Genomic DNA, 14611 nt, shown 5'->3' on the forward strand with positions numbered 1-14611 from the left:
CAAGGTGAAATTGTTGATCTCAAACACATTGTAACTCCATTTAAAGATAAAATCTCTGGCTATTGCAGAGTGGTTGCAAACAGTAGAACTGAAATATCTATTTACAGTTTTCACCGCTATCAACATTCTCATTTTAAACCATCCTTCTGTTGTGCAGGCCATATACTGTAGTTAAATGGGTCAATCTAAAGCTGAAACTTTTCTATTTTTCTGCGACATTAGATTACCTCCAAGTTTCTGTCATTTATGATCTGCCACAGCCTGTCTAATTATGGAGAGACAAAGAGGACCACTCTCCAATGACAAGAACATCCCTTTATTATCACAGAGCTGTCATTTGAAACAATGCTTTTAAATAATTAGACAGTGGCACGTGCCTTTGGTTCGACGGAGCCGTCTCAAATGGGATGGTTAACCAAAACTAATAACCCCTCAACCGCTCCCATGAGCAGGCTCGGTTGGGGTGAAAAGGCAGCGAATCAGTTCATTTAGAAATGAACGTTTGTGACCCGCTGTCGTATCACAGCATCCCTTTGAGTAGATGAGAGCTAGAACAGATGATAAGTACAAAGGTTGGGAACTATCAATTCACACAGCACAGACTTCCTTTAATTAAAACAGTGAGCACTAGGTCTCTCTCTCATGACAGTCAGAAGACAAAATCGTTGTAGAACTTAACCCAATGGACAGATGTAAACTTTTACAAAACAACAAAATATTCAGCAACCAGTTAAAAAAAAAACCCTATTGATTATACCATTGGAACCCATTTCCAAGTAGTGATTAAAATTAAAAACAATGTATTTTTTGGGGAATAATTGTCTTTAATGTGCACCGTTTAGTTACAGCTCTTTAATTATAGATTTGATAGATTAGGACAGACCCTGGATTCCTGATATCTCTGCTACTCTTCGATGAGATAAAACACACTGAACAGCATAGTACACATAATACTCATATAGGTTAATTAACATTGTGCTAGCAACTTGATAAAAATCACCTCATTTGATTTGGATAAGCTCAGTGCAGACAATGTACTTGTGATTGTGTGGTAACCTACATTAACTTACATCATTCATGTTGTAACCACATTCAATACCATACCGACAGAACCAACAGAACACAGAGTATAAAAAGAATACATTTCCAGTTGTTGTTTGCGGGCAGCGAGTCATTCTCGTTTATTAGCCTGATCGGTTGTTAATTGATGGAATTTCAGTCTGCCAGCCTCGCTGTGGTGTCTTTCTCCATCGCCTTTCCCCTCTCCTGCCAGGCTGTGAAGCCCTTGGCTCAAGGTGACCAGCAGCATCTGGGACAATTTTCAGCCCTGAAATGATGCTTCAGAGAAATGCAATGATATGAAGTGACAATGGACATGTGAGTAATTGTTGCATTGTGAGCGTGTCTGTAAATGCGTGCATTTCCTTTCCTCCTTACAGCCATTATGGAAAGAAAGAGAAAAGGAATGGACTGTGACAATAAAGAATTTACAGTAAATAACACAAAGTAGGTTTGCAAGAAAATACTATTTCATTCTGTCTACTTTGAAATTTCATGTTTGATCCAATGTTTCTTTGTAATTATTTGAGTGAAAAAGTTTTTTCTAAAAGCGCAAAAATACAGCTCTTTTCACCACTTGAGTGGAAATACAAGAAATTGCATGCAAATCTTTAAAACGATCAGACCGATTCAAATGAACCTGTGAATTATTAATATTCCCGAAAACACACGTCTGCCTCGTCATTCCATTGCATCTTTCTCAAAGCTGGATGAGACTATAGGGCCCCCTTGACTTTTAAATGCATTTCATTTTTCACCACAGCTACCTGTGGCGTTGATATATTGCTGCTTATTTCTTCCAGAGGACGATCCCCAGTCTCCCTGGATGTTTTTATATGCATGTATTGAATCATTTATCAACTCGCAAGATCATTCAATAATACGCTTTTCAGGAACACAGAGAAATAAGACTTTGCTGGGATGATGATGATGATGATGATGATGGTTTTAGCCTGCTTCTCCTCAGTCCTCGTGCTTGGTTTTTTATGAAAACAAAATGTGGGTCGTTCTGCAGCAGGCCTCTTTTTTTGATGTCAGTCACTGAACTGAGTGAAACATTATGAAAAAAGTACAATTATCCTGTGGTACATAAATCTATCTGTGCATGCTGGCGGTATTGGAGATTAAATCACTGCTGCAGTGCTATGAACTGTAATATGGCAATAACAAAGAAAAGCTTGTGATGAAAAAATGTAAAGTTTCTCGATGTTTAGATTCTAAAAATGCTCCTCACTCACTGCTGCAAAAGAGGGCTCCTTATCGGGAGATAACAAAAGCCTTACAGCATAATTACCCCAGCCTAGGTCACCTTGGGCTTCTCGAGAACAACGTGCGATGGAGACAGCCGAAATAATGAAATCCTAGAGTAAAGGACACTTTTTGGTAACACGTCCTCCTGTATAATCACTTCACAGAGTTCCTTTAATGAGACACTCATGACAACCTCAAATGAGCGTCATAAGCTCATAAACATTCAGATATTGCAGCTTAAATCCCAACTGAAGGAAGTGTGGCTTCTCATTTCCTAGTTTCTCTTCTTTTCCATTCGTTGCACCATCTTTCTCTTGCTTTTTCACACTCTGGAGCATCACAAGTTTATTTTGAGGCACAGACAGATTTCCTCGTGGGTATGTGAGGTTCAGTATGCAGGTCAAACAGACTCGGTAGCAGTCGTCCAATGGCAACAGCAAAACTCTATGCCAAACCTGATCTTATGGGTGTCAGCAGACTTATTTTTTTTTGTGGACATTATTAAGGTAATGCTTCTTTCTGTTGCGTTACAACTGCAAACAGCCAATCCCTGTTAAAACCGGTCTAAAATATGCTGTGGCTCTGCATATAAAAGGCAGTGTTCAAAGAGTTCTATCCGTCAGCCATCTAAAGAAGACAGCAGTTACAAAGGACTAACTGATGGTCCTTTGTAATTTATTAAAGTGTGAAGATCCTTGATGATGCTAATATTAGAGTACCATTCAATTTGCTCTTCTTCAAAAGCCCGCTCACAGCAGAGTGAGAAAGAGAGGAGATTGGACATTGAACGAGAGACAGAAAGGGAATGTAAGAGCCTGAAAATCCACTTAAATAGCCCTGCTGTTTAAAATAAAAAATATTGGACAATATGTCTTAAGTGTTTACAAAATTCAGTATCATAGAGAATTACAGTGTATAATACCAAATGTACTTCAAAACGAACACTTCGTATAGTTTAGTGTCTCAGTTTGACTTCTCTACTACAATCTTTGAAGAAAAATATCTTTCGTCCAGTCCAATACACATAGCAATATATTGCATTTTATGGACTACAGAGATAAGAACGGCTAATCATTTACAGTTCTACATATCATTAGATTCATTCATTCATAGTGTAGAATGGCATTTGACGGTTTCCCTATGTACTTCCCCCAATTATTACATTATTTTACTTTAATAAATAAATTAAAATAAAATATGAAATTAATTTTTTAATAAATTAACAATTAAAAAAATGAGTATCGTGGTTTGTGTTTCTGCTCGTGTTAAAGGCAAAGTAATTTTATTGGTCAGTAGTTGCTTGTGGGCCAAATAGTTCATAATTGGCACATTGAAGGACAAGTTCACACCTCTGATTCCAAACTGGAAATTCTGCCCCATGTCATGGGCACAATAGGGCTGCTATGAACCACCCTGCTGCCTGGAACAGGCACTAGATGGTCATCCTGTAGGTGTGTGGGTACCCTATACCCTCCATATACACTGTCACTAGGATGTCCCATACAGGGGAAGATGTTGCATAATTCAGCTGGTCCATATGACAGGGGACTCTGGTAGACTGGCAGCTCTGGATAGGAGTAGGGTCTATGCACCAAACTTGACGCTCTCCTGACAGCTGCCACATTGTGGAAAATCGCCTCCTTGTAGGTGGGAAGCCTCGTGGACTGGCTGTGTCTCAGCTTCTGACTTTTCCTGGTGTTTCGCCGGAAGGCGTGAAGATAGGTGTGATCCATCGGTTGGGCGTAACACATGGTGTTCCTCACCCGTCCGTGTACGTCCACACAAGGGAACAGGTCGGGTATAGCTCCTCGTGAGGAGGCTGCTGCAGTGGATCTGTCATTCTGGAACCGGACTCTGTCGGGGCCCCAAGTGGCTTTCAGGAACGACGGTCTGCGATGAAGCTTCCTTTTCCCTATCAACGGTATGTCATCGAACGCAGGCTCAAAGTACGTTTTGACACAGGAATTACAAGCTGTGTCCGCTGCTACAAAAGGATTTTCGCCGAAGGAAGAGGACAGGTGGTTTTCAGCAAAACTGTTTGCATCGCTATGACATGTTGATTGGTCTTTATAATCGTGAAGCCCCCTCAGATCCATGGACTCCACAATGAGATTTTGGGGTCTCTTTTTCCTCCTGACGGCATCTGACAAATCATTGTGACAAGACTTGTGGTGTTCGGTGTACATGTCTCTATATGGAACAAAGGAAGAACCAGGATGGGCCAGGTCGGAGGGAGGATCATGCATCGCTAGATGAGGTGTGCTTAGACTGGATACAGGAAGCATACCGTCGTAGAGACCCCTGGTCCTGGCGGGAAGTGTGTAGCGAAGAGGAGTGGGCCGGGTTAGAACTCTATGGTTTACCATCGGTGGTGGGCTAGTGGTTTTGGTGTGTTGCATGAAAGGTGGAGTTATGGAACGCTGCATGTGAGGTATGTGGTTCTCTGTGACATTAGAGATATATGAGAAGTGACCTGGGACTTTTTCAGTTGTTGTCACCAGTGGGATACGTGCTGGGAGGCTGCCGCCGTGTCTGCTCCAGTTCTCAATGGTCTTGGTGGCGTTATCCAATGAGTTCTCCACTTTGGCTGAGGAGACAATGTCCTTGGCTGTCTGCAGCATTTTCAGCATGTTGGCCTGGGCGTAATTGGCTGTGAGATCTGGATTCTGAATGCTGATAGATCTGCCAAAGTCTTCAACGCCATTAAAGCAGCTGTATATGCCCTGAAATGAAAAGTGAATAGTGACTGTGTATTCCTAATGTTATTTTGTGGGCGTTTCACTGGACTAATTTGTGTCACGGCAGTATTTTTCTCCATTATAATGATTAATGTACCAGATTGTGTTTTTGTAAGAGACAAAGATCAGTTCATTGTTTCATGTCAAAGTTTAATGTGCCTCCTTATGGTGAATCATTTGATTGATTGAATTTACCCAAATATCCCTTTTTAGTAAACAAGTAGCCTGTGCATTATGTAAAATCGTATTATGCCTAGCCTAGTCTGATTCTAAAAATGACTTAATGTAAATTTACAAGGCATTCTTACCCTGCTGATAGCCAGTAGAAAGTCTAAGTGATCAGACTTGTGGACAGAGTGCCTCAGTTTCCAGTAAAGTAGATGTTCCCAAGCAAAGACCAGCAGGCTGAGGCCCATGGCCACGAGCAACATGTAGAAAACACCTGCCATGTTGTCTATGTCTAGTTTAGAGCTCATGACCTCGTTTTTCTCATTCTGACATATTCCAGACAGCCATACTGTTTCCAGTCTCTGTGTGTCCCCTGCATGAAAGGAAACAGGGTCAGGAACAATGCCAGAAACAGCGGCAGTCAAAGACTACTCAACTATGACAGAAACAACCGGATACAAAAAATAAATAAACAAATAAGAATGTGCTCTGCTCCAAAACCTAGTAAACTTCCTACCTAGACAATATTTTAAGGCAAAATTTGTGCGCTCCTGAAATGAAGGCTTTTCGAAAAGTAGGTACTTAGTTTGGGCAATATTGCATGTATTCTTCAGGGTTAAGCAAACATTGTGTCAAGCATGAAAAAATGAAGAAAAAAAAACGATAAATAAAATGTAGGCAGCAAAATAGCTCACTAGTTTTAGAACATAGTCGGTGTCTACTGTCAGTGGAGGTTTTCTTAAAGGGATACTTCAGGATTTAGCATTGTATTAGTAGAAAACCTGTAGTATTTTCAAATTACCGTGCTTTCCATCCTCATATCCCCCTGAGACGAGATTTATGTATTTTTTTGTCTGGAAAAAATACTCAGATGACGCAAAAATCGTCATTGTTTTCATGTTTTCAACCCATCCATAGAGGGTGGGATCTCACTCACAGAATGTACCCATAGTGTCAGCCATCTTTTTTTGGAAGCTAAGCTAGCAGGCTCTTGTTCTGTGGATAAACTTTCGTGTACATGTCCGGCCACCGAGATCGTGCAAAATGTCCTGGATTCAGCTTTCTCTTTCTGCAGTCGCCATTCATTGTTTACATGCACACCTTTTGTTTCAATCTAACTGAATTCATTCTGATTGGTGAATCTGAAAGTAGCTTGTTTACATGAACGCTAAACAATAGATCGGTTGATGTGCGTTTTAACATTGCTAAGAAAATTCCCACTCCTCCGTGAGAGATATGAGACCGGTGCGTCTCACAGGTGTCGCTCATCGGTAATCACACCACCGGCCCCGCGCCGTCCTCCCGCGGGCCTTGCCTCGTCCTGCTCGCCACTATAAACATAATCATAGGCGACTGTAGAACGCAAAAGCCGAATCCAGGATATTTTGGGCAATCTCGAAATCCCGGGCAGACTCATCACAGAGACTCGCTTGTAGCCTAGACTTGTTTAACTACTGCGCTCTGTTACTGCTAGGCGTGGCCTCCTAGTGCAGAAAAGCAAGTGCATTCTGGGAGTTGTTGTCTTATATCCATATAAGCCAAAAATACATTTTCTGGCTTTTCTCAGTCTAGAAAGCTCAAAATTCAAAAATAATTTCACATATCTTCAACATAAATGACCCATTTTAAATATACATTCATCTTTCCAGAGGTAAAGTATCCCTTTAAGTCTGTAGTTTGCGCTGACATTTCATAACCTCTCAATTCTTAGCACATCAAGTTTTTTTTTTAACAGTATAGCTTAGGAATGTTATAGCTTTCATGCTGGGGCAGAGGATATTAAGTGTTGACCAGTTTCCCCCAAGTGCAATTTACCATCTCCCAGGAACTGGAGGAGAGCCAGGTCTATGGGGCGCTTCCACCGGGAGTCCTTCTGCAGAGCAATGCCGTAGCCTGTGGTAGCAAACACCTTCCCACTACCAATGGTGACCAGCTTGCAGCCCTCGTCCTTGCCAGCCATATAATTAAGAACTGCTGCATCATATATGAAGGCATCCAACTTCCTACACAGAGGACAGAAATGAGCCCAAGGCAAATGGCTTAGTAATTACACGTAATTATGTCAAGTAAATAATTAGCTCTTGTTAATTTATACTGCCCTTTTCTTAGATAAATGGTGGACGATACATTATTTATGGTTCCCACCAGTGTTTCACTGACCCTTAGATCTAACAAAATTGCTTTTAAATGATCTATATTATGAGTCGACCAATGGAGTAAATCTCAGTACAGATTATTAACAAAAGATTTCAATTACCGAAAAGTTGCGTGTTTTTGGAAATGTACTTTGGTAGTACTATGATATTCTTTGAAGCATCTTGAAAATACCATGTAAATGGTACCACAATAGTGCTGTTTTGTTAGCATTCAGAGTTCTTCCATATAACGACACACACATAAAATGTTATTGCTGAAACTCACCCTGTCTTAAGGCTGTTGAGAGCTTCTTCCACACCCTTCTGGTTGTATTTTACCATGTGGGTGTGCATGTCAGGGTAATTGCTTCGAATGTTCCTCTCTGTGCTGCCATTTGGGACTGTCCCGAACCGAAAAGGAGGATAATGTTCCTGGGGTTTTTGAAACTAAACCAAAAAAGGAAGAAATGACATTTCAATTGTTTAGTTGAGGCAGGTTGCGTCTTAAACTTAATAGTGTAGATCAACACAGATTACATGGACTTTACACAGAATCTTGTAACCTTGGAAAAGTATATCGAAGTACTGCTTTTTTATTTATATTCTCCTTTCTGATTCTTGCATTTGGACAGTTGGAAAGAGTTGACTCATTTTACACAATGCACATAGGGGATCACACATAGTGACCATATTAGACAAAGGGTGACTTCAACTGGGAGTCTGCAACCCCAGGTCCGATTCATGTTTGATTTGATTATAAAAAATGTTTTGTTAAAATTAAAACAGTCAAATGATAAGCACCCTCAAAGGGAGGCAAGAACACCGTCAGTTGATACTGTAATAATAACAACATATTGGCGAAACATATTTGGCTAACGCTCAAGAGCGTATTTGTGTTTGTTGACTTGTTTGTTGATCTCTTGAAGACAATGGCCAATAAGGTTTCATTTAGAATCCATTCATCGCTTAAAATGACAGCGATTTTGTTCAGTGCTGAGTTTGTTCAGTGCTTGATTATAACAGAACGTTGTGAGATTGCGATGAAACCTTTTTAGTGATTATAAACGAAGCGCTCTTTCGAGGTATATTTTTCATGCGGCTAAGAGGACCGAGGGCCAATTACATACTGCAAAATTAAGGAAGTGTAAAATCTACTAGTTTTTCAAAAGATTTAAAGTACCGATTTTGAAGAGTGCGCATGTGCGAACGTGCTCTACTATGTAAGAAAAAGCCAAATATTGAGTATGGTAATAAACCAAAATAACAGAAATATTAGAAATAGTCCTCACACTGTAAAAAGTAATAAGTTGACTTTACTAGGAAAAGCTGTGGAAACTGATTGCCTCAAAATTTTCAAGCAAATTAGGTCATCATTTTTGACTTGATACTACTCTCTACTTCTTTGTAGAGTTAACTTGTGTATTTGTAGAGGTTACCATAAAACTTGAGTACAGGTAACTTAATAATCTCAAGTTAAGGCAACTTACAGAGATTTGTAAACAGAACTTACACAAAATAGTTAATTTAACATGTCTGCTTGTTCTATTTACTAGAGGAATGTGTGGAAACTGATTGCCTTAAATTTCTCAAGCAAATTGTACTCAAAATTCTGAGTTGAGAATACAAAGAAAGACAACACATTTGGCAAACCACTAGAATGTTTATTTTTTCAATAACAATAATGTTAAAACATTACTGGCCCACCAACAACATTTTAGAAATAAAGCACATAATGCACTCAAGAAAAAAAACAAAGTCATAAAGACAATAAAAACAATGTTTCTTTGTTTTTAACATCTTTACAAAGTGGTTGAAAGCAGAGCATGCAAGTCACACAGTTTGGTACAAAATTCCTTTCCTACTACAGTTCTCTTTAAAATTCTCTTCTTATAAAACTATTCCAAAACCAAACAAGTAACATCCTGTTAAATAAGGATATTTTTTTATTTTTTATGATTTTTACATTTTTCTTTTCAACAATTGGATAACAGTGAAGTATCTCTAAAACAGTACTGAACAATTTTCTTTAGAGTTCTCTTAAATGAACACTCCACCATTGTATTTCATATTAAAGGGATAGTTCACTTTGAAATAATTTTTGATATGTTTTAGCTTACCTCAAGGGCCTCCAAGATGTAGGTGTCTTTGTTTCCGCAGTATTTTCAATTTGATATTTTTAGGTCAAACCGTTCTTGTCTGTCAGTCACATAATGCAGGTCTATGGTCACCACCTCAAAGAGCAGCAGAGAGAAGTCCAAATTAAACATGATTTAATGACTCGTTAATGTAAGTACACATTGATGGCCTAAGACACGAAACAAGCAGTTTGTGTGAAAAAACGAACAGTATTTATATCGTTTTTACCTCTTGTTAACAGCCATGTCCAGCTGATCTGGATCAGATGTCCAACTGAACCGTAGTGAACCATGTCCAACGTTCTGCAAGAAGTGATCTTGCGCGCGTCTATGTCACTCATTGTTTACACAGAGATTTCGGAAGTTTTACTTTTCACTAAACATATTTAGATATATCGAAATCATTTTCTACTGCGATTTCCCATATATCTAAATATGTTTAGATCTTCACAGTGAAAGGTAAAACTTCCCAAATCTCTGTGTAAACAATGAGTGACGTAGATGCGCGCGAGATCAGTTCCAGCGGAACGTTGGACATGGTTCAGTTCAGTTCAGTTGGACATCTGATCCAGATCAATTGAACATGGCTGTTAACAAGAGGTAAAACGATATAAATACTGTTCGTTTTCGCACAAAAACCGCTCGTTTCGTGACTTAGGCCATCAATGTGTACTTACATTTACAAGTCATTAAATCATGTTTAATTTTGACTTCTCTGTGCATGCTTTTTGTTGTGGACCCCCTAAACATCCATTGTATGACTGACAGACAAGAACGGTTTGACCGAAAAATGTAAAACATTTAAATACTGTGGAAACAAAGACACCTACATCTTGGATGCCCTTGAGGTAAGCTAAAACATATCAAAAATTAATTTCAAAGTGAACTATCCCTTTAAACTATGTTATTTCCTTAACAAAGACGAGTTGATAGATACCTCTCAATCGCTCTGGCGCGACGCGACACATTGATAGCACTTAGCTTAGCACAGTTTATTCATTAGGATCCAAAAAGAGATGAAGTTAGAAGCGACCAAACACCTCCACGTTTTCCCTATTTAAATACAGTTACACGTTGGTAAGTAGTTACATGACCGAGAATGGTGTATGATTACACCAGTGTAAAATGGATAACTATAATGTATGGCGGAAAAGCACTTGAGCACTTTGACTTGGCGCAGTAATATCATCACTCCTAAAAAATCCTCTCATCATCAGTAGTGATGATATTACTGTACCAAGTCGAAGCGCTCTCAAGTGCTATTCCGCCATACATTGTAGTTCTCCACTTTACACGCTTAGAAAAGCGGCATGTTTTATTTTGTCACCATACTTGGTCGTGTAACTACTTGTGTAGCTGTATTTAAATAGGGAAAATGTGGAGGTGGTTGGTTGCTTCTCTGCTTGGATCCTAATGAATGAACTGGGCTAGTTAAGGGCTATCAAAGTGTCACTGCACATCAGAGAAATTTATGGCGCTTTTCCACTGCATAGTACGGTACAGTACGGTTCGCTTCAGGTCGCTTTAAATGGTACCTGGTCTGTTGAGGTTCCAAGCGTACCGTACCGGTACTAAAATGTGACGTGAAACACTGCAGATCACTGATTGGTCAGACAGAATCGTCACTACCAGCGTCACTACTAGCGTCATTGGATTTGTGACACGAGACACTTTTTTAGCAGTATTTTTGTTTTGCTGCCATCAGCCTCATTTTAAACACATTTTTCCGTCTAGCAGTTAAAAACAACCACATACCGAGAATCAGGAACACCATCCCCTCGATAGTCTCCATTGTTCCTGTGTTGTGGGTTTGAAAATGTGGCGCTTTTAAGATGATGTCATGGCAGTAGAGGCGCGCGCAAATAACGATCAGTCCCACACACTTTGAAGGGGTACTACTGCAGTGGAAACGCAAAGCGAGCCGAACTGTTCCGCGCCGAGTCGAAGCGTACTGAGCCGAACCGTACCGTACTATGCAGTGGAAAAGCGCCATAAGTGTACGGCGCACTGAAACGAGAGAGGTATGCATCAACTTGTCTTAGTTAAGGGAATAACATAGTTTAATATAAAAAAAAAATGGTGGAGTGTTCCTTTAAAGACAGCTTCATTGCTTGTGGAAGATTTTCAAGATCATCCACAACCACTGTACCTTCCAGAATGATTGCCGTTGTTGTGGCATCAAGATGCAGGGAGTAGGGTATGGCAGCGGTTGCAGACGACTCGGGAATCAATTTCAGAATACATTTCAATGTTGGACACATCTTCATTGTCATCACAGTCCTAAAAATGGGAATAACATACAACAAAAATTAGGTAATAGAACAAGACATATTTTAACGGAACACTCCACTATTTTTTCATATTAAACTATGTTACTCTCTTTACTAAGACGAGTTGATACATACCTCTGTCGTCTCAGTGCGTGCACTCAATGGCTCTGGCATGCGGAGACACTTTAACACTTAGCTTAGCCCAGTTTATTCATTAGGATCCAAACAGAAAAGCGACCAAACATCTTCACATTTTCTCTATTCAAATGCGGTTACACAGCCAAGTATGCTGACACAAAATAAAATATGGCGGTGTTTGGTCACTTCTAACTTCATGTCAATTTTCATCCTAATGAATGAACTGGGCTAAGCTAAGTGCTAACAATGCGTCTCCATGCACCAGAGCGATTGAGTGCAGGCTGAGACGAGAGAGGTATTCATCAACTCGTCTTTGTTAAGGGAATAACATAGTTTAATATGGAACAAAATGGTGGAGTGTTACATTAAAGGGATAGTCCACTCAAAAATTAAAATCTTGTCATAATTTACTCACCCTCAAGTTGTTATAAACCTGTATGAGTTTTTTTTCATCTGCTGAACTGAAAAGAAGATATTTTGATGAATGTTGGTAACCAGACTGTTGAGAGTAGCCATTGACTTCCATAGTGGGGAAAAAAACTATGGAAGTCAATGGCTAATCTCAACTGTTTGATTACCGAACTTCTTCAAAATATATTATTTTGTGTTCAATATAAGAAAGAAACTCAAACAGGTTTGGAATAACATAAGGGTGAGTAAATAACAACATCATTTCATTTGGGGTGATCTATCCCTTTAAGAGCACATAGTCAATAAAATATGAAACTAAATTAATAACCCTTTGTGTCTTAATGTAAAGGCCTTTTCAAAGAGGGCACAGCAGTGAATCCAGGGGGGAAAACATTCATCAAACCACTGCATGAAAAGACAAATAAAACTGATGGCCGGTTATATAAATTAAAACTATTATAAAATGTATTTTCTAACTGTCTTTTTTCTTCTAAACTCTTAATTTATCTTTCACTTTCTTTTCTCCAACCCTTACTTTGTTTCACTGTCCTGACTGTTTTTCATGCCTTTATAACTCTTCTTGCCAGATATCAACTGTTTGAAGAACAGTTCTGTTAAACAAGAACCACATCAGAGATGAAAATACTTACAAAAGATGTCTTGTAAAAATCATTGTGGTCCTCTCCGAGAACTAGTGGTAGGCCATGATGAAGAACGCTGTTCGTTCCGCATTGATATTGGATTTCTGCAAAGTTATAAAAATGTATATTGAATTAGCACTCGATACTAGCAAAACGTCAGAGCAAAAAAAAAAAAAAAAAAAAAAAAACCGGCAAAAGCAACATATGTTTTGCAATCGAGACATAATTGTGATATGTCGATGAGCTTACGTCATTTTGAACCTTATGCAGAATCTTAAGTTTGTAGCCAATGTCTCCAGATTTAGCCTTGAATTTATTGATGAAACGTTGAGTGAATCTGTCACAAAATAAAGACAAAATAAGGTAATAACAGCTTGTTCGTTACACTTCTTAATTAATGCATCGTGTTATTAATTTTCATGTGAACGACACGTGAGCATTGAACTTTCTAGAAAGAAGAAAAGTTACGTTAGCTGCTATTTAGGCCGCACAGCCAGGGTTTTTACATATTATTAGATAAACCCCAAACTTATAAACGATAAACACAGCATACAAACTATAACTAATATAAAACACGTGTTCAGTAAAAATCGTTTTTTTAATCTAGTAACTTATGCCGCTTGTCTCAACTGGTCTCATTCGACATCAAACTAACGTTACTTCAGTGTGTCTTTTCCTCTTACTGCACAATGAGCAAAATAAATTCTGTTTTCAAGCTATACAATGACATTAAAGTTGATAAATAGTTGTTCAAGAGGCTAGCATACCTAGTTTTGCTGCCGAATCCATTCCCGAACACGAGCCGAGCTGAAGTCCCTCGTCGATTTCGTCTCGTCTTCCTCAAGTTCAACCGTCCAATTGCGCAAATGCGCATGCGCGAGATGAAAAAAAAAAACCGAGTTGTTTCGTCTCATGCTGAAACTTAATAACCAAAGTAAATATATAAAGCTTTGTTACTAAAAATATAAAGGACTGTGAAGTAGCAGCCGATGGGCTTGCTTTTTATCTTCCCAGTTATTTTAAAGCGTGCAGGGAAAAAAGATTCAGAACCTAACTATATATTAACCTATTAACTATATTTAGCTATTTTTTTAAACTAATTGGTATTTACTTAAAATGTTGTTAATTTCACTATTATTATTATTATTACTATCCAAATTCTGTGCTCCAGAAATTTGCAACAGTGTGAAAATGCCTTTAGTACAATACACTTACCAATCTTAAGTACAATGTACTAGATTTGTTTAGTTTGACTATTGCATCCACCTAAAAGTTCACAGTACACAGTGTAATCAAGTTAAATCAACTAAGTTTCTAAAGTAAGTTAAATTCACTAGTTTTTCTTAAGTAGAATCAGCAATTACTTTTTACAGTGCAGATGACATGTGTGTAATTTATATATTTATATATATTGGATCTCAAACAGTTTCATTAAAAGTAGTTATTACTCCACCACGTGCGAAACCAACGTGGTTGAACGATACTTTGCGACAATGGGTTTCGGGAAACACTTGTGACTCTAGTTGATTTCTCCAACGATGCATCGTACTATGGTAGTGAAGCAGCGAACTACAGGCTCAGCCCTGCTTAGCTTTAGTGGACAACCAGTCTTGGGCTACAGGGTGATATGGCTGCTGGATGTGTGTAATCATGAGAAGTGTTTAA

At 38.8% G+C, this 14611-nt stretch overlaps 1 protein-coding gene and 1 long non-coding RNA gene across 2 annotated transcripts in view; both read right to left on the minus strand.

The window, feature by feature from the left end:
* Positions 1–803: 803 nt before the first annotated feature.
* grin2cb (glutamate receptor, ionotropic, N-methyl D-aspartate 2Cb) overlaps positions 804–14611 on the minus strand; it is a 50892-nt gene continuing 37084 nt past the window's right edge. The window contains exons 10-13 of the mRNA XM_039665096.2: positions 7638–7798; positions 7032–7219; positions 5357–5589; positions 804–5033 (exon numbers count right to left, since the gene is read on the minus strand). Of these exons, the coding sequence (XP_039521030.2) occupies positions 3654–5033; positions 5357–5589; positions 7032–7219; positions 7638–7798 (1962 nt within the window). The 3' untranslated portion in view covers positions 804–3653. The remainder of the gene's footprint in view (positions 5034–5356; positions 5590–7031; positions 7220–7637; positions 7799–14611) is intronic.
* LOC120495142 (uncharacterized) lies at positions 10654–13944 on the minus strand. The gene is made up of 4 exons (XR_005625989.2): positions 13714–13944; positions 13196–13283; positions 12956–13050; positions 10654–11766 (listed from the first exon to the last, which is right to left on the minus strand). It is a non-coding gene; the product is annotated as an uncharacterized LOC120495142 (long non-coding RNA).

Source organism: Pimephales promelas, chromosome 17 (assembly GCF_988280905.1).
Source record: "Pimephales promelas chromosome 17, fPimPro1.hap1.1, whole genome shotgun sequence".
Lineage (NCBI taxonomy): Eukaryota > Metazoa > Chordata > Actinopteri > Cypriniformes > Leuciscidae > Pimephales > Pimephales promelas.